The following is a 22,267-nucleotide window of genomic DNA, read 5'->3' on the forward strand; positions in this document are numbered from 1 at the left end:
TACCTTTATGAGACAATATAGGAATATAGTTGTATGAAAAGATTTGGGCATCCCTGCCTCCCCCCCCTTCAGACCATACATTTTTTCAATAGCCACATAAGAATATTAGAAAAGCGGGCACTGAAATTTTTCTAACATTTAAAAAAAAAATAGATTGTCACCTCAGCCTCATTAGGGTTTCTCTAACCTTCCTGTGGTTTGGGTGCAAAAACCCAGTTCTGCACAAACGCAACATGATTGCACGAGAAAGCATGGTCAAGCTGCCAGTGTAGCTGCAGTCGTCATCTCATCTCATTATCTCTAGCCGCTTTATCCTGTTCTACAGGGCCGCAGGCAAGCTGGAGCCTATCCCAGCTGACTACGGGCGAAAGGCGGGGTACACCCTGGACAAGTCGCCAGGTCATCACAGGGCTGACACATAGACACAGACAACCATTCACACTCACATTCACACCTACGGTCAATTTAGAGTCACCAGTTAACCTAACCTGCATGTCTCTGGACTGTGGGGGAAACCGGAGCACCCGGAGGAAACCCACGCGGACATGGGGAGAACATGCAAACTCCGCACAGAAAGGCCCTCGCCGGCCACGGGGCTCGAACCCGGACCTTCTTGCTGTGAGGCGACAGCGCTAACCACTACACCACCATGCCGCCCAGCTGCAGTCTTTTTAGTTGCAAATTATTGCGAGTATTTCCTCGTGTTAATAATTCGCCATGTCAAAACAAGCGAAACTTTCCTCCTTCTTTCGACGTGAAGAGAGGTAAGCAATTTATTATAGATTTTTTTCCATCAAAGTTGCATTTTGTGGCTTTGAAGCTAGTTTTCGTGTGCCGTTTCTAGAACACAACATCAAGAAAACGTGGAAGAATGCACTATGGCAGAGCGATCGACATTGACGCCTTTTACTTAGAAACATTTTGGTCGATGAGCAGTAAGCAGTGGCGTGCACAGATAGACATGAGGTGGTGCTCAAGCACCTGCCCCTCTGCCCTCTGTCCAAAAAAGTGCCTTTTTTTTTTTTTTAAAGATATTTTTTGGGCTTTTTGCACCTTTATTGGATAGGACAGTGTAGAGACAGGAAATGAGTGGGAAAGAGAGACGGGGAGGGATCGGGAAATGACCTCAGGTCGGAATCGAACCCGGGTCCCCGGATTTATGGTATGGCGCCTTATCCACCTGAGCCATGACGCCCCCCCAAAAAAGTGCCCTTTTGAATTTTTTTTTTTTTTTTTTACAGTTTACTGAGGCCAATGTCGACATGATCTTTTAGAAAAGCCGCGGCATTAAAAGCGTGTGAAAATAATGTCCCGATGTGTGCCCCCTCCGCACACACCGGACCTCTGTCTCTCTTGCTCTGTCACGTGAACAAGCGTGCAGTGCATTCAATGTGAGGTTGCAGCAGCATAGCGTCCTGGAAGCCACGGCCTTGTCGTAGCGCAGACAACACATCGGGCAGTCAGTCAGCTCTTCCCCTGCCCCACCAGCCAGGTAACACATGAATCGAGTGAAAATGTATTGTTTGCCCTCTAAGCCCAAGCTGTAATTATTTTGTCGTGAAGTAGCCCGTCGCATACAGAAACAACTGCACATAAGTATTATATTTTTTGCTAGACCATTTTCAGATTTAGGAAAACAAAAATTTCTTTTTCTATTTTGTTCAACTAGAGATTCCTGGCAAAGTCAAAAAGCCTTGATGTAATAAATTAACATTAAGTGGTTGTTTTACACCTTTAAAAACTAAAACGGGTCAGTGGCGACCTGAACACAAGAGGAGGGTTAAATCTCAGACTTTTATAATAAGGTGTTCCACATGCGCAAAAAAGTGCCCTTTTTTCCCCCCAGAGCACTTGCCCCCCAAAATGTCTGTGCACACCACTGGCAGTAAGACAACAAGAATAGAGAGATCTGAATCGGTTGACTAGGGTAAGATGTCGAGCCGCTATCCATACACTGCCGGATAAAGCTGATTTGGCCTAATCATTGTCCGACATCTCAACAGCTCGCAACATGAGATGAAAGAACGATGCAAAGACCGCGCTAGTTTCTCAAATGTATTCAATATATTTTTTCATTTACAAACCTGCGGATATGTACTCAGGCTGCCAGTCAGTGTGTGACACGCACCCCCCTTTGAAAAATCCTAGCTACGCCCCTGTCAGAACTTACTGGACTCATTAACTGACTCATTAATAATAAATCCTCTGATTCTTCGATCCTTGTGCTAACACTCAATAACCACGGGCTGCTCTAAGCGGCTGACTGAGAATTTGAAAATGAATCGAATTGATGCCGATATACTGTACAATGAGAGCACAGTGCTTCCAGCTCCAAGTTCTACTGACATGTCCAAAAGCAATGTCAGTTAAAAGGAAGTCAAGGTAAGATCTGTTAGAAGACGACACCTTTTAGAAAGGGCTGCCCATATTCTGGGAAGAAATGCATGAAATAACTTGGACAAACATGATCTGCACGGAAGAGTCATCAGAAACCTTACCTGTGACCTCGCTGCAAAAGTGAAGGTCTGAAGTACGCAAAACAACATAATGATATGTCAGAGGCATTTTGGAAACAAATCACAAGCATTATTAAGCACTAGGGTGGATCTCTTATGGTTTGGTGTTGCGTAGCACAGGAAACATTGTGAATGTAGATGGAAGAACGGATTCCAGTAAATCTCTGCAAAGAAAACAAAGATCCAAAATGTACAACCATGACCTTCTTCAAGAAATGCAAACTGAAGCGTATGTATCTCTTCGATCATTGAAAAGCTGTGGGAAGATCTTCAACATGCCGTGCAAGCAACATGGCCCAAGCATATCTCAGACGTAGAAGAGTTCTGCAAGGAAGAGTGGGTGAAAATTCCAACAGTAAGAACAGAAAGACCACCAGCTGGTGACAAAAAGTGTTTGTAAACTGTGCTGGCTGCCAAATGGGGTGTTGCTTTAGTAGATAGTCCAAACCTGTATACCACAATTACTATTCAATTTTTTTAAAATCATCAAATATAAAGTAAATGTGCATTAACCTTTGCAGAATGTGATTGAAATAATTTGCTTGCTACAGAGTTTGTGTTTACTTCAAAAAAATAAATCAATAACATTTGTGTAGCGAGGGATGCCCAAACTTTTGCACACAACTGTAAAAGTGAACATTGTGATATTAATACATATTTCTGTACAGAAATCATTCCTAGAAACCCGAACAGCCCAGAGAACTTTTCGTTTCTGACCCTAGTAGAGCCGTGTGTTTGTGAATTTTTGGCCCCTTTGTTAACCAGAACAGACTGAGAGAGAGAAGTATTTACAATAGATCACATTTGTACATCTGTACCAAACAGGTCTAACTATTTGAAGCGACATCCATTTTGAAAGGCGAATCCTCTGAGGACAGCTCTGTCTTTTTCAGCCCTTAACCTCTTGCACACACAACACACACACGTGCACGCCCAGGAGCAGCGAAGTGCTTCATCTGGGGGAAAGACAAGGTGATAAGAAGAGCAAAGTCAGAACGGTTCACTATTATTAAAGCACAGCGGCCTCTTGTTACACTGGCCTTTGTGTGTGTGTGTGTGTGTGTGTGTGTGTGTGAGTTACAAAAAAGGCGCCTGGTCTGCAGCCCAGAATAAAACAGGCCTGAGAACATCCAGACCTTTAACGTTCGCACACGTTAAATGTCAGCACTCTTACACACAGAGTGCAGAGTTAAGGCTTCGACTGGACAACAACAATGCACTACAAAAACACTCTGTAATATTGTGTGTGTGTGTGTGTGTGTTCTAAATCCTCTTCTTTTTGAAGTAGTCAGCATATTGGCCACCCAGACCCTGCGAGTGCTGGCCTACGTAAGGCCCCTCTGACGTCACTTCCTGTACTGCCAGCGTGGGATATTCTCGCTTCTGTCCTCGAGCCTGAGAGAGACAGAGAGAATGAGACAGAAAAACAAAGAGGGAGAGGGACACAGGAAGACAGAGAGGCAGTAAGAAGAGAGATGGATATAGAGATAGATGGAGAGATAAAGTGGGTTTTTTATACACACACACACACACACACACCTCATTTACATTAGGTTATGTCATGCATCGTGTCGTATCCGAAGTGCATCCTGGTAAGATCTGAATCTCGTGCATTTATTTCTGTAGTAAAATGTATTTCTGCTCGTCCGGAATAAAGTGCTGTTCCAGGATCAGGGTTTAACACACAAACCTGCTCACTGTATTCTTCCCTGTTTCCAGCTGTTTTATGCAAACAATGACTACTGCATTAGAAACCTCATTACTGAGCAAGAGATACACAGACAGAGGGAGGGAGCGAGGGGGAGTGATGGGAACAGAGATAGAGGAAGTGATAGAGGGAGTGATAGAGGGAGTGATGGGACAGAGATAGAGGAAGTGATAGAGGGAGTGATGGGACAGAGATAGAGGAAGTGATAGAGGGAGTGATGGGACAGAGATAGAGGAAGTGATAGAGGGAGTGATGGGGACAGAGATAGAGGAAGTGATGGAGGGAGTGATGGGGACAGAGATAGAGGAAGTGATAGAGGGAGTGATGGGGACAGAGATAGAGGAAGTGATGGAGGGAGTGATGGGGACAGAGATAGAGGGAGTGATGGGGACAGTGATAGAGGGAGTGATGGGGACAGAGATAGACTGTTGGAGAGAAATAGAGGGAGTGATGGAGAGAGAGGGAGTGGTCAAGAATGATAGATGAAATGATGGAGAGAGATAGAGTGATAGAGAATGATAAAGGGAGTGATGGGACAGAGATAAAGGGAATGATGGAGAGAAATAGAGTGATGGAGAATGACAGGGAGATGGGGACAGAGATGGATAGTGATGGAGAGATATAGAGGGAGTGATGGAGAAAGATAGAGGGATGGGGACAGAGGGGGTGATGGAGAGATAGAGGGAATGGTAGATAATGATAGATGGAGTGATGGACAGGAATAAAGGGAGTGATGGAGAGATAGAGGGAGTGGTAGATAATGATAGACGGGGTGATGGACAGGAATAAAGGGAGTGATGGAGAGATAAAGGGAGTGATGGACAGGAATAAAGGGAGTGATGGAGAGATAGAGGGAGTGGTAGAGAATGATGGAGTGATGGACAGAAATAAAGGGAGTGATGGAGAGATACAGGGAGTGGTAGATAATGATAGACGGCGTGATGGACAGGAATAAAGGGAGTGATGGAGAGATAGAGGGAGTGGTCAAGAATGATAGATGGAATGATGGAGAGAGATAGAGGGAGTGATAGAGAATGATAGAGGGAGTGATGGGACAGAGATAGAGGGAATGATGGAGAGAGATAGACAGTGATAGAGAGATATAGAGGGAGTGATGGAGAAAGGTAGAGAGAGGGATGGGGACAGACATAGAGGGAGTGATGGACAGATAAAGGGAGTGGTATATAATGATAGAGGGAGTGATGGGGACAGACTGATGGAGAGACAGAAGGAGTGGTAGATAATGATAGACGGAGTGATGGACAGAGATAGAGGGAGTGGTAGAGAATGATAGAGTGATGGACAGAAATCGAGGGGGTGATGGAGAGAGAGGGAGTGGCAGAGAATGACAGACGCAGTGATGGACAGAAATCGAGGGGGTGAAGAAGAGAGAGGGAGTGGTAGAGAATGACAGACGCAGTGATGGACAGAAATCGAGGGGGTGACGGAGAGAGAGGGAGTGGCAGAGAATGACAGACGCAGTGATGGACAGAAATCGAGGGGGTGAAGGAGAGAGAGGGAGTGGTAGAGAATGACAGATGCAGTGATGGACAGAAATCGAGGGGTGATGGAGAGAGAGGGAGTGGCAGAGAATGACAGATGCAGTGATGGACAGAAATCGAGGGGGTGAAGGAGAGAGAGGGAGTGGCAGAGAATGACAGACGCAGTGATGGACAGAAATCGAGGGGGTGAAGGAGAGAGAGGGAGTGGCAGAGAATGACAGACGCAGTGATGGACAGAAATCGAGGGGTGACGGAGAGAGAGGGAGTGGCAGAGAATGACAGACGCAGTGATGGACAGAAATCGAGGGGGTGATGGAGAGAGAGGGAGTGGCAGAGAAAGATAGACGCAGTGATGGACAGAAATCGAGGGGGTGATGGAGAGAGAGGGAGTGGCAGAGAATGACAGACGCAGTGATGGACAGAAATCGAGGGGTGATGGAGAGAGAGGGAGTGGCAGAGAATGACAGACGCAGTGATGGACAGAAATCGAGGGGGTGATGAGAGAGAGGGAGTGGCAGAGAATGACAGACGCAGTGATGGACAGAAATCGAGGGGGTGACGGAGAGAGAGGGAGTGGCAGAGAATGACAGACACAGTGATGGACAGAAATCGAGGGGGTGACGGAGAGAGAGGGAGTGGCAGAGAATGACAGACGCAGTGATGGACAGAAATCGAGGGGGTGACGGAGAGAGAGGGAGTGGCAGAGAATGACAGACGCAGTGATGGACAGAAATCGAGGGGTGACGGAGAGAGAGGGAGTGGCAGAGAATGACAGACGCAGTGATGGACAGAAATCGAGGGGTGATGGAGAGAGAGGGAGTGGCAGAGAATGACAGACGCAGTGATGGACAGAAATCGAGGGGGTGATGGAGAGAGAGGGAGTGGCAGAGAAAGATAGACGCAGTGATGGACAGAAATCGAGGGGGTGATGGAGAGAGAGGGAGTGGCAGAGAATGACAGACGCAGTGATGGACAGAAATCGAGGGGTGATGGAGAGAGAGGGAGTGGCAGAGAATGACAGACGCAGTGATGGACAGAAATCGAGGGGGTGAAGGAGAGAGAGGGAGTGGTAGAGAATGACAGACGCAGTGATGGACAGAAATCGAGGGGTGAAGGAGAGAGAGGGAGTGGCAGAGAATGACAGACGCAGTGATGGACAGAAATCGAGGGGGTGACGGAGAGAGAGGGAGTGGCAGAGAATGACAGACGCAGTGATGGACAGAAATCGAGGGGGTGACGGAGAGAGAGGGAGTGGCAGAGAATGACAGACGCAGTGATGGACAGAAATCGAGGGGGTGACGGAGAGAGAGGGAGTGGCAGAGAATGACAGACGCAGTGATGGACAGAAATCGAGGGGGTGACGGAGAGAGAGGGAGTGGCAGAGAATGACAGACGCAGTGATGGACAGAAATCGAGGGGTGACAGAGAGAGAGGGAGTGGCAGAGAATGACAGACGCAGTGATGGACAGAAATCGAGGGGGTGATGGAGAGAGAGGGAGTGGCAGAGAATGACAGACGCAGTGATGGACAGAAATCGAGGGGGTGATGAGAGAGAGGGAGTGGCAGAGAATGACAGACGCAGTGATGGACAGAAATCGAGGGGGTGACGGAGAGAGAGGGAGTGGCAGAGAATGACAGATGCAGTGATGGACAGAAATCGAAGGGGTGACGGAGAGAGAGGGAGTGGCAGAGAATGACAGATGCAGTGATGGACAGAAATCGAGGGGGTGATGAGAGAGAGGGAGTGGCAGAGAATGACAGATGCAGTGATGGACAGAAATCGAAGGGGTGATGGAGAGAGAGGGAATGGCAGAGAATGACAGACGCAGTGATGGACAGAAATCGAGGGGGTGACGGAGAGAGAGGGAGTGGCAGAGAATGACAGACGCAGTGATGGACAGAAATCGAGGGGTGACGGAGAGAGAGGGAGTGGCAGAGAATGACAGACGCAGTGATGGACAGGAATAGAAGGAGTGATGGAGAGAGAGGGAGTGATAGGGACAGAGATGGACAGAGTGATGGAAAGATATCACAAATAAGACAAAGATGTCGTGAAGAGATTTAGGAAACAAATCCCCCCCGACCTGAACTAGCTCCAGACTCCTGCTGAGCTGCTTTAATGCAAAAGCGCAAAGACGAGAGAAACTTACACACTGAAAAAAATTGTGCACAAACACGTCGAGATCTTTCAGGAGCCTGTTTCAGACGAACGAATCAGCTTTAGTCCTCCATAGAATGTCTTCTCAATGTCTCTCTGTCTCACTGCACCGTCTCTACAACCCTGACAATTAACCCTACAGACGTGTTGGCAGAGCGTGAGGGTCGGCACACGCATGCACACACTCACATAGTAATACTGGCTCCAGTCTGTCATGCTGTGCGCACTGTGTGTGTGTGTGACGGCGCTCGGTGCGTGAGCGTGTGTAGGGGTGATGAAGCCAGGCATGATTGGCAGGGCACTGTAGGTGGGCAGGATGGGCGGGGCAGCACCATTCAGAGTCAGAGGTGAAACCATGGGTGGCTTTATGACCTCCAGCTCCTAGAGAGAGAGAGAGAGAGAGAGAGAGAGAGAGAAAACTCTACAATTCACGTCAAGCGATTTTGAAAAGAATTTTAAAAAATGTAAAAAGCTTTTTCCCAGTGCTGTCTTACGCAATATCCAGTTGCCTGTAGAATGCGTCATATAGTCTGAAATATTTTACAAAGAACAAAGTGCATTTAACTCCTTTCTTTTCTTTTTTTTTTTAATAAATTTGTTTTATTAGGACATCACTTCATATCACAAAGCATCTCACGGCAAGTATAATCATGTCCAGTTTTACATTTATGCAAAACAGAGAGACAATAAAAAAAATAACACCGAAAATGAAAACCCACCCTCTCTCACAACCCAGGCTGGTCCACTTTTATGAATTAACGTGTCAAAGCATGCAAAGCATATCCTGTAGTCAGCATATATAATTTCTGGTTCCTTAAATAATTCTGCTCATGTAAATGTTCAGCTGGATACAAAAAAATGATGGAAATGTTTCCCCCTAACTGATGGGAGCTGTAGATCTTTTATCACAATAGGAGAGGAGAGGCTGCCACATCATGCAAAACTTCTCAGTCGACCCTCTAAGAGAAAATGTGATCTTTTCCAGTTTAAAGGAGAACTGAAGGCAATTTTTTTATTATCAAAATTCTATTTCTTTCATTTTATTAAATATAGGAATGCATACTTGATAGCTAGGGCAGCACGGTGGTGTAGTGGTTAGCGCTGTTGCCTCACAGCAAGAAGGTCCGGGTTCGAGCCCCGTGGCCGGCGAGGGCCTTTCTGTGCGGAGTTTGCATGTTCTCCCCAGACATGCAGGTTAGGTTAACTGGTGACTCTAAATTGACCGTAGGTGTGAATGTGAGTGTGAATGGTTGTCTGTGTCTATGTGTCAGCCCTGTGATGACCTGGCGACTTGTCCAGGGTGTACCCCGCCTTTCGCCCGTAGTCAGCTGGGATAGGCTCCAGCTTGCCTGCGACCCTGTAGAACAGGATAAAGCAGCTAGAGATAATGAGATGAGATGAGACTTGATAGCTATTGTGTCACTGCTATAGCAAGTTATGAGTGTTTGAAATATGCTCTGTAATATATCAGTCCATATGTCAAAGCGATGGCCGTAAACGAGAGTCACCGAGACCTGTGCGAGACTTCGTAGGGCAGAAGTAAAACGTACAGCGGAAATCAAACCCTGTGTCTGAAATCGCTCACTCGTTCACTACTCCCTATATAGGGAATTACTATATAGAGGACTATATCGTGAGCTCATCGGTAAAACGAAAAAACGCTTTCGGACACTAGTCCGTCGCGCTGGCATTTACGTCATTACTGTCACACAATTAAAACGTGCCGGATCAGGCAGCTGGTGGGTTTTCAGAATAATAAATATGTGCATGTATTTTTGTGATAAATCCATATTATACTGAGCGTATGTCCCACATTAATCAATACAAAGTACCTGCATCTTTCAGTTTTTTTAAATCAAGGCTGAATACTTTCTTCTTTGCCGCGACCTTTTATTAAATCAAATTTGAGGCTTTTAATTTGATTTCTTTCAGCGTGACCGCAATGCATGATGGGATATATTGCTTTGGTTAGTGACCATCGGTTGTACACTACTTTTCGTGATGCATTGTGGGATACTTTTAGTGCACAATAAGGTTTCGGACAGCACTACAAAATGGCGTCCTCACTATATAGTGCCCTATATAGTGAGTAGGGAGCGATGTCAGACACAGGGAAAGTGACCGACATCTGCCAACGTTGTCAAAAGACGCGCGCGCCCTCTTTCGAATGCTGATGTAATCAAGCCGGAAGTTTTGTTTGTTTTGATAGCAATCAGGAAAGTTTGAAAAAAGTAGGCAGTAATCGTCATTTAAACTCGTTTTTGTGCAATATTTCGTTTGGAAAACAGTTTTCAAAATGGCGGCACTGACACCTGGCTGACACTTCACGTTTCAAAGTCTCGCACAAGTCTCGTGAAGATCGCGCGGATAAGCGACGCCTGCCGTGGACCAAACGAACTCAATTCAACATGGCTAAAAACCGAATAGGCCGATAAGTATAATATTTAATTGCAATTAGTTGCCAATATGAGTCACGATATAAGGTTACTAAAACTGAAAACGTAATTGAATAACACGTTAATTAAGAAAGAAAACAAGTTTAAAAATTTCAGTTCTCCGTTAAAGAATGACATAAGATCAGTTTGCCAAGCATGTTCTGCTGGGGGCTTGGGCGACTTCCAGTGTAAGAAAAAAAGTATAAATGTTTTTCTTTTTTCCTTTCTATGTTATCAGGTGTATCACACACACACACACACACACACACACACACACACACACACACACACACACACACACACACACACACACACACACACAGTGCAAGGACATCAAAAGGTCTTAATGTCTTAGGTCTCTTTTCAAGAGCACTTAACATTTAAACTTCAAACATGAGCTTAATTTTCTTCCTTTAACAACCAGTCGGCCGACCTCGTTACAAAATAAAGATAGTGATTCATTGTCAGACATATCAGCATCTATACAGTTTTCTGTCCTTCTATTTGTCACCAGGTGTTTAAAATAGAAACAGAAATAACAACTGCAAGGACATTTTCTTTTAGCTATTTCTGTTTCTTTTAAATACTTGAAAACAAAGTGATATATCTGACTTGATGTGCTATGCCATTTTATTTTTCTCTACTCACGGTACAGTGGTGCTTGAAAGTTTGTGAACCCTTTAGAATTTTCTATATTTCTGCGTAAATATGACCTAAAACATCATCAGATTTTCACACAAGTCCTAAAAGTAGATAAAGAGAACCCAGTGAAACAAATGAGACAAAAATATTATACTTGGTCATTTATTTATTGAAGAAAATGATCCAATATTACATATCTGTGAGTGGCAAAAGTATGTGAACCTTTGCTTTCAGTATCTGGTGTGACCCCCTTGTGCAGCAATAACTGCAACTAAACATTTCTTGTAACTGTTGATCAGTCCTGCACACCAGCTTGGAGGAATTTTAGCCCATTCCTCCGTACAGAACAGCTACAACTCTGGGATGTTGGTGGGTTTCCTCATATGAACTGCTCGCTTCAGGTCCTTCCACAACATTTCCATTGGATTAAGATCAGGACTTTGACTTGGCCATTCCAAAACATTAACTTTATTCTTCTTTAACTATTCTTTGGTAGAATGACTTGTGTGCTTTGGGTCGTTGTCTTGCTGCATGACCCACCTTCTCTTGAGATTCAGTTCATGGACAGATGTCCTGACATTTTCCTTTAGAATTCGCTGGTATAATTCAGAGTTCATTGTTCCATCAATGAGGGCAAGCTGTCCTGGCCCAGATGCAGCAAAACAGGCCCAAACCATGATGTTTCACAGATGGGATAAGGTTCTTATGCTGGAATGCAGTGTTTTCCTTTCTCCAAACATAACACTTCTCATTTAAACCAAAAAGTTCTATTTTTGTCTCATCTGTCCATAAAACATTTTTCCAATAGCCTTCTGGCTTGTCCACGTGATCTTTAGCAAACTGCAGATGAGCAGCAATGTTCTTTTTGGAGAGCAGTGGCTTTCTCCTTGCAACCCTGCCATACACACCATTGTTGTTCAGTGTTCTCCTGATGGTGGACTCATGAACATTAACATTAGCCAATGTGAGAGAGGCCTTCAGTTGCTTAGAAGTTACCCTGGGGTCCTTTGTGACCTCGCCAACTATTACACACCTTGTTCTTGGAGTGATCTTTGTTGGTCAACCACTCCTGGGGAGGGTAACAATGGTCTTGAATTTCCTCCATTTGTACACAAGCTGTCTGACTGTGGATTGGTGGAGTCCAAACTCTTTAGAGATGGTTTTGTAACCTTTTCCAGCCTGATGAGCATCAACAACGCTTTTTCTGAGGTCCTCAGAAATCTCCTTTGTTCGTGCCATGATACACTTCCACAAACACGTGTTGTGAAGATCAGACTTTGATAGATCCCTGTTCTTTAAATAAAACAGGGTGCCCACTCACACCTGATTGTCATCCCATTGATTGAAAACACCTGACTCTAATTTCACCTTCAAATTAACTGCTAATCCTAGAGGTTCACATACTTTTGCCACTCACAGATATGTAATATTGGATCATTTTCCTCAATAAATAAATGACCAAGGATAATATTTTTGTCTCATTTGTTTAACTGGGTTCTCTTTATCTACTTTTAGGACTTGTGTGAAAATCTGATGATGTTTTGGGTCATATTTATGCAGAAATGTAGACTATTCTAAAGGGTTCACAAACTTTCAAGCACCACTGTATATGAGCTGATAGCCTAGTAGTAGAGTAGCCAATCAGAGTGTGCGATTGCTCATATCCTGTGTGTGTGTATATCTTAGGCAGCAGCAAGTCAGCTCTCAAATTTGATGTGTTGAAAGCAGGAAAAATGGGCAAGCATAAGGATCTGAGCAACTCTGACAAGTGCCAAATTGTGATGATTAGATGACTGGGTCAGTGCATCTCCAAAACAGCACGTCTTATGGGGTGTTCCTGGTATGCAGAGGTTAGTACCTACCAAAAGTGGTCCAAGGAAGGACAACCGGTGAATGAGTGACAGGGTCATGGGCGCCCAAGGCTCACTGATGTGCATTGGGAGTGAAGGCTAGCCTGTCTGATCCAATCCCACAAAAGAGCTACCATAGCACAAAGTGCTGAAAAAGTTAAAGCTGGCTATGATAGAAAAGTGTCAGAACACACAGTGCATCATAGCTTGCTACGTATGGGGCGGAGTAGCTGCAGACCAGTCAGAGTGCCCATGCCCACTGTTGAGAGTGCCTACATTGGGCACATGGGCATCAGAACTGGACCATGGAGCAATGGAAGAAGGTGGCCTGGTCTGATGAATCATGTTTTCTTTTACATCATGTGGATGAGCATGTGCAGCGCTTCCCTGGGGAAGAGATGATACACGATGGGAAGAAGGCAAGTCGTCGGAGGCAGTATGATGCTCTGGGCAATGTTCTGCTGGGAAACCTTGGGTCCTGGCATTCATATGGATGTTACTTTGACACATACCACCCACCTAAACATTGTTGCAGACTAAGTACACCATGTCAACATACAGTAATGCCAGTGGTGTCTTTCAGCAGGATAAATGCGTCCTGCCACACTGCAAAAAATGTTCAAGAATGGTTTAAGGTGGTGTTGACCTGGCCTCCAAATTACCCAGATCTCAATCCAATGGAGCATCTGTAGGATGTACTGGACAAACAAGTCCGATCCATGGAGGCCCCACTTCACAACTTACAGGACTTAAAGGATCAGCTGGTTCCAGATACCCCAGCACAGTTTCAGAGGTCTTGTGGTCCATGCCTCAACGGATCAGAGCTATTTTGGTGGCACAAGGGTTACACAATATTAGGCAGGTGGTTTTAATGTTATGGCTAATCAGTGTATAAAACTAGAAGAGCCCAATCATAAATGTAATAACTTTGATAACGCTGGACTGTGTTTTCCTGCCACAAAATAAAAAAATAAAAAAATAAAAATCAGGACCTCCTGGCTGTGCTTCACAGGCTCTAGTAGACTTGCAATTTGTTGAGAGCTCATACAGAACACAGGACGTGTGGAACTGTAATCACTAAAGCTTTTTAGTTTTGCAGAATGCGCACTGATCTTCTCTACCATTCTCATATCTGAGCAAACTACTTCTAGTGCGAGGAGCTATTTTGCTTTAGGCTATAGTGGGATGCAGTACAGTGTGTGTTGTGCGTGTGTATATATAAAATATACCTTGCTGAGGTCTCTCTGCTGGTATCCGGGTGCAGCAGCTTGGCTTATCTGAGTCTGAGAATAGTACTGAGTGACAGCCTGCATGTAAGAAGTGTAGTCTCCATATGAAGACGTGACCACAGCCTGAGAGAGAGAGAGAGAGGTTTAGACTTGACTCTATTCTCCTGTGAATTGTTTGATAAGCAGGCACTATAGGCAGAACAGTCTATGAGTTGGTCGGATTTCTGCAATTTAGGACCCCCTTCACTTAGTGCTCCTGGATAGTCACTGTCCCCCCCCTCCACAGTGGTGTCCCTGACTGCTTGCGGCCTCCACGTGGCACTGAAAGTAAACGTTTTCACAGGTTCTTTGAATGCTATTATACTGTATGTAATTTGAAACCAACACAAAACCAATCCTTCATTCATCATCAGTGTCAGGGTCGCAGTAGAGTGCTGTAGGGCTCAGTAGAGCCTAACCATGTAACACTGGGTGCAAGATGAGAGAATTCACCCCAGACAGGACGTTAGTCCATCACAGGGCACCATGCGCATACACACACCTGGGGCAATTTAGCCTAGCCAATCTGTTTGCAAGTGCAGTGGTGCTTGAAAGTTTGCGAACGCTTTAGAATTTTCTATATTTCTGCATAAATATGACCTAAAACATCATCAGATTTTCACACAAGTTCTAAAAGTAGATAAAGAGAGCCCAGTTAAACAAATGAGACAAAAATATTATCCTTGGTCATTTATTTATTGAGGAAAATGATCCAATATTACATATCTGTGAGTGGCAAAAGTATGTGAACCTCTAGGATTAGCAGTTAATTTGAAGGTGAAATTAGAGTCAGGTGTTTTCAATCAATGGGATGACAATCAGGTGTGAGTGGGTGCCCTGTTTTATTTAAAGAACAGGGATCTATCAAAGTCTGATCTTCACAACACATGTTTGTGGAAGTGTATCATGGCACGAACAAAGGAGATTTCTGAGGACCTCAGAAAAAGCGTTGTTGATGCTCATCAGGCTGGAAAAGGTTACAAAACCATCTCTAAAGAGTTCGGACTCCAACAATCCACAGTCAGACAGATTGTGTACAAATGGAGGAAATTCAAGACCATTGTTACCCTCCCCAGGAGTGGTCAACCAACAAAGATCACTTCAAGAGCATGGCATATAATAGTTGGCGAGGTCACAAAGGACCCCAGGGTAACTTCTAAGCAACTGAAGGCCTCTCTCACAGTGGCTAATGTTAATGTTCATGAGTCCACCATCAGGAGAACACTGAACAACAATGGTGTGCATGGCAGGGTTGCAAGAAGAAAGCCACTGCTCTCCAAAAAGAACATTGCTGCTCGTCTGCAGTTTGCTAAAGATAACGTGGACAAGCCGGAAGGCTATTGGAAAAATGTTTTGTGGACAGATGAAACCACAATAGAACTTTTTGGTTTAAATGAGAAGCGTTATGTTTGGAAAAAGGAAAACACTGCATTCCTGCATAAGAACCTTATCCCATCTGTGAAACATGGTGGTGGTAGTATCATGGTTTGGGCCTGTTTTGCTGCATCTGGGCCAAGACGGCTTGCCATCATTGATCGAACAATGAATTCTGAATTATAGCAGCGAATTCTAAAGGAAAATGTCAGGACATCTGTCCATGAACTGAATCTCAAGAGAAGGTGGGTCATGCAGCAAGACAACGACCCTAAGTGCACAAGCCGTTCTACCAAAGAATGGTTAAAGAAGAATAAAGTTAATGTTTTGGAATGGCCAAGTCAAAGTCCTGACCTTAATCCAATCGAAATGTTGTGGAAGGACCTGAAGCGAGCAGTTCATGTGAGGAAACCCACCAACATCCCAGAGTTGAAACTGTTCTGTACGGAGGAATGGGCTAAAATTCCTCCAAGCCGGTGTGCAGGACTGATCAACAGTTACCGGAAACGTTTAGTTGCAGTTATTGCTGCACAAGGGGGTCACACCAGATACTGAAAACAAAGGTTCACATACTTTTGCCACTCACAGATATGTAATATTGGATCATTTTCCTCAATAAATAAATGACCCAGTATAATATTTTTGTCTCATTTGTTTAACTGGGTTCTCTTTATCTACTTTTAGGACTTGTGTGAAAATCTGATGATGTTTTAGGTCATATTTATGCAGAAATATAGAAAATTCTAAAGGGTTCACAAACTTTCAAGCACCACTGTATTTGTAGAGTAGAAGGGAGTCAGAAAACCTGGAGGAAGCCGGAGAACCCAGAGAAAGCCCATGTGAACATGTAAAACACCGCAGAGGCAGTAATCAGAGCTAACAATTTAACTGGGGACTCCGGACCTGTGTCGTGGCAACGTTACCTGATGCACCATTGTACCACCCAAACCAACATTACTGCTGTAACATTAAGTCAAGTACTTTGAGAAATATTGTGATTCTGAGACATAATTTCAAGAAATATTGACAAAATAATCATTAATTTGTGCAAGCAGTGCTGGCGCAAATTGTAGCTCTCACTCAGGATCTTTATACTTTATTATTATCCTCCTGTTTTTAGGACACTATTTTCCCTCAGTTTTCAACCAATCATAAACAAATTTCACATGCAGAATATCTCTGGGCTGAATTACGCTGCTCTGACTTTTGGTGCTGATCTGGATCACCGAACTGGAATGACCTATGAAAAACGGGACTTTTTCCTCACTAAGCATCATTCTCTATCTCTTACCATTCCGGATCTCTAGGGTACGGTGACCAGATGTCCCAGTTTGTAAGAGCTAGCACAAATCACTGTGACTTTAATCACAGTGTCTATTTAGTTATTATTATTATTATTATTATTATTATTATTATCCTAATGTTTTTAGGACGATATTTCTCCCTCAGTTTTCAACCAATCACCAAATTTCACATGAAGAATACCTCTGGGCTGAATTATGTTGTTATGACTTTTGGTGCAGATCTGGATCACTGATCCAGAATGATCCATGAAAAACAGGTTTTTTTTCAATCACTTATAACTGTCGATTTTTTCAATCAGTTTTTTTTTTTTTTAAATTTTGTTCAGGGCGGCAGGGAACAACTTTTCCTCACTAAGCGTCATTCTCTATCTCTTACCGTTCTGGATCTATAGGATACAGTGACTAGACATCTTTGCTTGTAACAGCTAGCGCAAATTACTGTGACTTTAGTCACAGTCTTTATCAAGTTATATGTTATCTCAAATGGCAGAAATGGGCTTAAGCAAGTTTAATACCTGCTCTTCGGCTGAAATTATTTCCACACACAGCTACTATAAATCAGACTACAGGCGCATCATTTATTTGCATGAATAGCCTATTCATTAAGGCAAACACACAAACTGCATTTATTATGTTTTTCTAATTTGAAAGACACAACCCTCAATAGACCCTGTCTGTAACTTGCATATTCCTTGAGTATTGTCGAAACTGTATGTATTCAAACACAAAACCTTTTGTAAGTCAGGACTCAAGAGTTTGTCTCAATGGCAGCTATAAAGTCCATCACAGGTTCTAAACTCCTGAACAGAATTACAACCTGAGCACACAACACTGCAACATATCCTAAAGATCAGCTGAAGTGGAAGAAAGTCTCAGACAAGCATCAGTCCGCCAGCAATGTGTTCACAGAATATTCATATCCCACACTCTTTCTATTAGAGACATCACTTCAAATGAGAATAAAACAGAGCTGGAACTTGTATGTCTGCATGTGTTGGTGGGGACCGATATTCCCCTAAAATGCTAGGAATGTGATAATTTTTCATCATGTGGAGATATCTGGCTGGTCCCCATGAGGAAACTGGGTTTTATATATATATATACACACACACACACTACCGTTCAAAAGTTTGCGGTCACCCAGACAATTTTGTGTTTTCCATGAAAAGTCACACTTTTATCTCCCACCATAAGTTGTAAAATGAATAGAAAATATAGTCAAGACATTTTTCTGGCCATTTTGAGCATTTAATCGACCCCACAAATGTGATGCTCCAGAAACTCAATCTGCTCAAAGGAAGGTCAGTTTTATAGCTTCTCTAAAGAGCTCAACTGTTTTCAGCTGTGCTAACATGATTGTACAAGGGTTTTCTAATCCTCCATTAGCCTTCTGAGGCAATGAGCAAACACATTGTACCATTAGAACACTGGAGTGATAGTTGCTGGAAATGGGCCTCTATACACCTATGGAGATATTGCACCAAAAACCAGACATTTGCAGCTAGAATAGTCATTTACCACATTAGCAATGTATAGAGTGGATTTCTGATTAGTTTAAAGTGATCTTCATTGAAAAGAACAGTGCTTTTCTTTCAAAAATAAGGACATTTCAAAGTGACCCCAAACTTTTGAACAGTAGTGTATATAAAGAGAGAGAGGTGAAATAACATGGTTACAGTGTTTAGCGCCAGTAAAACTACGAAAAACAAATATTCCAGAATGACTACGTGTGTGTGGTCATGTTTTATTTATGGGGACCAGTATTTTCCTTTATGCTATTTGACAGTTCCACATGAGAAAAGAATTAAAAAAGAAAAGAGCCAAAATTTGTGTTAAGAGAAGGTGTAGCAGTAGCTACAATAATACAAACACAAGTAAACTAGGACACTCAGTAGAATGCATCCCTCCACCAAGCCACATATTCAGATTTGCATTAAAATCTAATCCCTGGCCCATGGACCACCATTCCTCAAATTTTCATCAAAATCCCTTCACTACTTTTTGAGTTACGTTGGGAACAGACAAAAACAAACAAACAAAGGCAAAAATACAAGTTGGAAGAGGTAACAAGTCACACACACAAAAAAACAACAACACATGCACAAAATTTTAATATTGTGTGTGTGTGTGTGTGTGTGCGTGCGCTCACCTGAGCTTGTTCCTTGTTGTACTCTGTCGCTGCAGTACTCTCCTGGTTAGTGTTACTGTAGCCCTGTGCCTGATAATGTTGGTACCACTGCTGCATGGCCTCCTACCACACACACACACACACACCAAAGCCACCAGGTGAATTACACACTCACCGCAGCATCATGGTCACTGGGCCTCATTTATCAGTCTTTTAGTGAAGTTGTGTGTAAATTGTTTCATAGGCTGCTACAAACTAAAAATTCCCACCAGATTCACAAAAATTTCAGAAACATGATTTTCTTTGTACCCCACCTTGCAAGTACAGTGGCGCTTGAAAGCTTGTGAACCCTTTAGAATTTTCTATATTTCTGCATAAATATGACCTAAAACAACATCAGATTTTCACACAAGTTCTAAAAGTAGATAAAGAGAACCCAGTTAAACAAATGAGACAAAAACATTATACTTGCTTATTTATTTATTCAGGAAAATGATCCAATATTACATATCTGTGAGTGGCAAAAGTATGTGAACCTCTAGGATTAGCAGTTCATTTGAAGGTGAAATTAGAGTCAGGTGTTTTCAATCAATGGGATGACAATCAGGTGTGAGTGGGCACCCTGTTTTATTTAAAGAACAGGGATCTATCAAAGTCTGATCTTTACAACACGTTTGTGGAAGTGTATCACGGCACGAACAAAGGAGATTTCTGAGGACCTCAGAAAAAGTGTCGTTGATGCTCATCAGGCTGGAAAAGGTTACAAAACCATCTCTAAAGAGTTTGGATTCCACCAATCCACAGTCAGACAGATTGTGTACAAATGGAGGAAATTCAAGACCATTGTTACCCTCCACAGGAGTGGTTGACCAACAAAGATCACTCCAAGAGCAAGGTGTGTAATAGTTGGCGAGGTCACAAAGGACCGCAGGGTAACTTCTAAGCAACTGAAGGCCTCTCTCACATTGGCTAATGTTAATGTTCATGAGTCCACCATCAGGAGAACACTGAACAACAATGGTGTGCATGGCAGGGTTGCAAGGAGAAAGCCACTGCTCTCCAAAAAGAACATTGCTGCTCATCTGGTTTGCTAAAGATCACATGGACAAGCCAGAAGGCTATTGGAAAAATGTTTTGTGGACGGATGAGACCAAAATAGAACTTTTTGGTTTAAATGAGAAGCATTATGTTTGGAGAAAGGAAAACACTGCATTCCAGCATAAGAATCTTATCCCATCTGTGAAACATGGTGGTGGTAGTATCATGGTTTGGGCCTGTTTTGCTGCATCTGGGCCAGGACGGCTTGCCATCATTGATGGAACAATGAATTCTGAATTATACCAGCGAATTCTAAAGGAAAATGTCAGGACATTTGTCCATGAACTGAATCTCAAGAAAAGGTGGGTAATGCAGCAAGACGATGACCCTAAGCACACAAGTCGTTCTACCAAAAATGGTTAAAGAAGAATAAAGTTAATGTTTTGGAATGGCCAAGTCAAAGTCCTGACCTTAATCCAATGGAAATGTTGTGGAAGGACCTGAAGCAAGCAGTTCATGTGAGGAAACCCACCAACATCCCAGAGTTGAAGCTGTTCTGTACGGAGGAATGGGCTAAAATTCCTCCAAGCTGGTGTGCAGGACTGATCAACAGTTACCGGAAACGTTTAGTTGCAGTTATTGCTGCACAAGGGGGTCACACCAGATACTGAAAGCAAAGGTTCACATACTTTTGCCACTCACAGATATGTAATATTGGATCATTTTCCTCAATAAATAAATGACCAAGTATAATATTCTTGTCTCATTTGTTTAACTGGGTTCTCTTTATCTACTTTTAGGACTTGTGTGAAAATCTGATGTTGTTTTAGGTCATATCTCATCTCATCTCATTATCTCTAGCCGCTTTATCCTGTTCTACAGGGTCGCAGGCAAGCTGGAGCCTATCCCAGCTGACTATGGGCGAAAGGCGGGGTACACCCTGCACAAGTCGCCAGGTCATCACAGGGCTGACACATAGACAACCATTCACACTCACATTCACACCTACGGTCAATTTAGAGTCACCAGTTAGCCTAACCTGCATGTCTTTGGACTGTGGGGGAAACCGGAGCACCCAGAGGAAACCCACGCGGACACGGGGAGAACATGCAAACTCCACACAGAAAGGCCCTCGCCGGCCACGGGGCTCGAACCCGGACCTTCTTGCTGTGAGGTGACAGTGCTAACCACTATACCACCGTGCCGACCCAGTTTGTGAACTACGTCATCCTTTTTTCTCCAACAGTGACCTGCAAATCTCAATCTACACTTGCGGATGGTTTCACTAAGAGGTGGTACATCTTTGTACAATGCATTGTTTGTGAGTTTTCTTTGTACTCGTTTGCAAATGTTGATGAATGCCAATTTACCATAAATTACTATGTTTGGACATTTATCAACATGTGGCACAGCTGATTTACACTTAGATTCAGCCACAAAACTAAATCTCATCGACAGATTTAGTTTAGATAAATCTTATTTTAAAGCTTGACTGCCTTTCAGATTTTTCCAAGTCTAGTCCATAAAAAGAATTTTCCCCGACACCCAATTATTTTTGTTTAGTGGACCGAAAGTTACTGAATTCAAATCACAGACTTCCAATTTTATTATTTTTTTCAAAATAGAACAATTAATGAATTTAGGGCCACGTGGCCCTAAATTCGCCACTATTTTTTCCTGCTTCACCATGACCCAATTCAAGATACTACGTCATACATTACTTGATGGGCTTTCCCCGTTCACACAAGGCATTGTGGGATACAAATTTGAAAAAAAAAATGGAGGACGTGAGTGTGCGAATGAAATGTGAAAGACCGACTACAGTAACGGAAAGCGAGAAGAAAAGACATTATGTTGTGAAGGAAAAGAAACGCAGGACCAAACTAATAAATATCGGCGGTCAGCGAGCACCTCGGTGTGATCAGCTGTTCGTTTAGCGACAGAATGATGTGTCAGTGCACAGTCAAAGTAAACCTGCGCATGCGCACATGGACTTCCTCTGTCTGCCCAACTGCGCAAAGCACGCAATTTCATGCACATTATTTACTCAGGAATCTCCTCAAATTAAATAACTTCCCAGCCACAGAATGGCCTGATATTTTGTGAGATATTACAGAAATAATCATATATCCCAATGACCAAATTTCAGAGGGAACTAAATTTCACAGATTTTATGAAATCGAAAGGCCATCTCGCTTTAATGCTGGGATCAGACTCCATGATTTTGTCATGACAGGCAAATTTCCAGTATCGAGCCTGAACGTGAATGTTAGGAACTACATACAGGCCTTGGAATGCGACACAATCAAAGAACAGCGATGTGGCATCTGGGGCACCCCACAAC

The 22,267-nt window shown here is 43.4% G+C and overlaps 1 protein-coding gene across 3 annotated transcripts in view; it reads right to left on the bottom strand.

The window, feature by feature from the left end:
- Positions 1 to 409: 409 nt before the first annotated feature.
- Positions 410 to 22,267, bottom strand: part of raver2 (ribonucleoprotein, PTB-binding 2) — a 271,860-nt gene continuing 250,002 nt past the window's right edge. For all 3 annotated transcript variants that reach the window (XM_060919929.1, XM_060919928.1, XM_060919927.1), the window contains 4 exons: positions 18,907 to 19,008; positions 14,041 to 14,163; positions 8,074 to 8,265; positions 410 to 3,911 (listed from right to left, as the gene is read on the bottom strand). In XM_060919929.1, the coding sequence (XP_060775912.1) occupies positions 3,780 to 3,911; positions 8,074 to 8,265; positions 14,041 to 14,163; positions 18,907 to 19,008 (549 nt within the window). In that variant the 3' untranslated portion in view covers positions 410 to 3,779. The remainder of the gene's footprint in view (positions 3,912 to 8,073; positions 8,266 to 14,040; positions 14,164 to 18,906; positions 19,009 to 22,267) is intronic.

The sequence above is a fragment of the Neoarius graeffei genome, chromosome 4 (genome assembly GCF_027579695.1).
Source record: "Neoarius graeffei isolate fNeoGra1 chromosome 4, fNeoGra1.pri, whole genome shotgun sequence".
Classification (NCBI taxonomy): domain Eukaryota; kingdom Metazoa; phylum Chordata; class Actinopteri; order Siluriformes; family Ariidae; genus Neoarius; species Neoarius graeffei.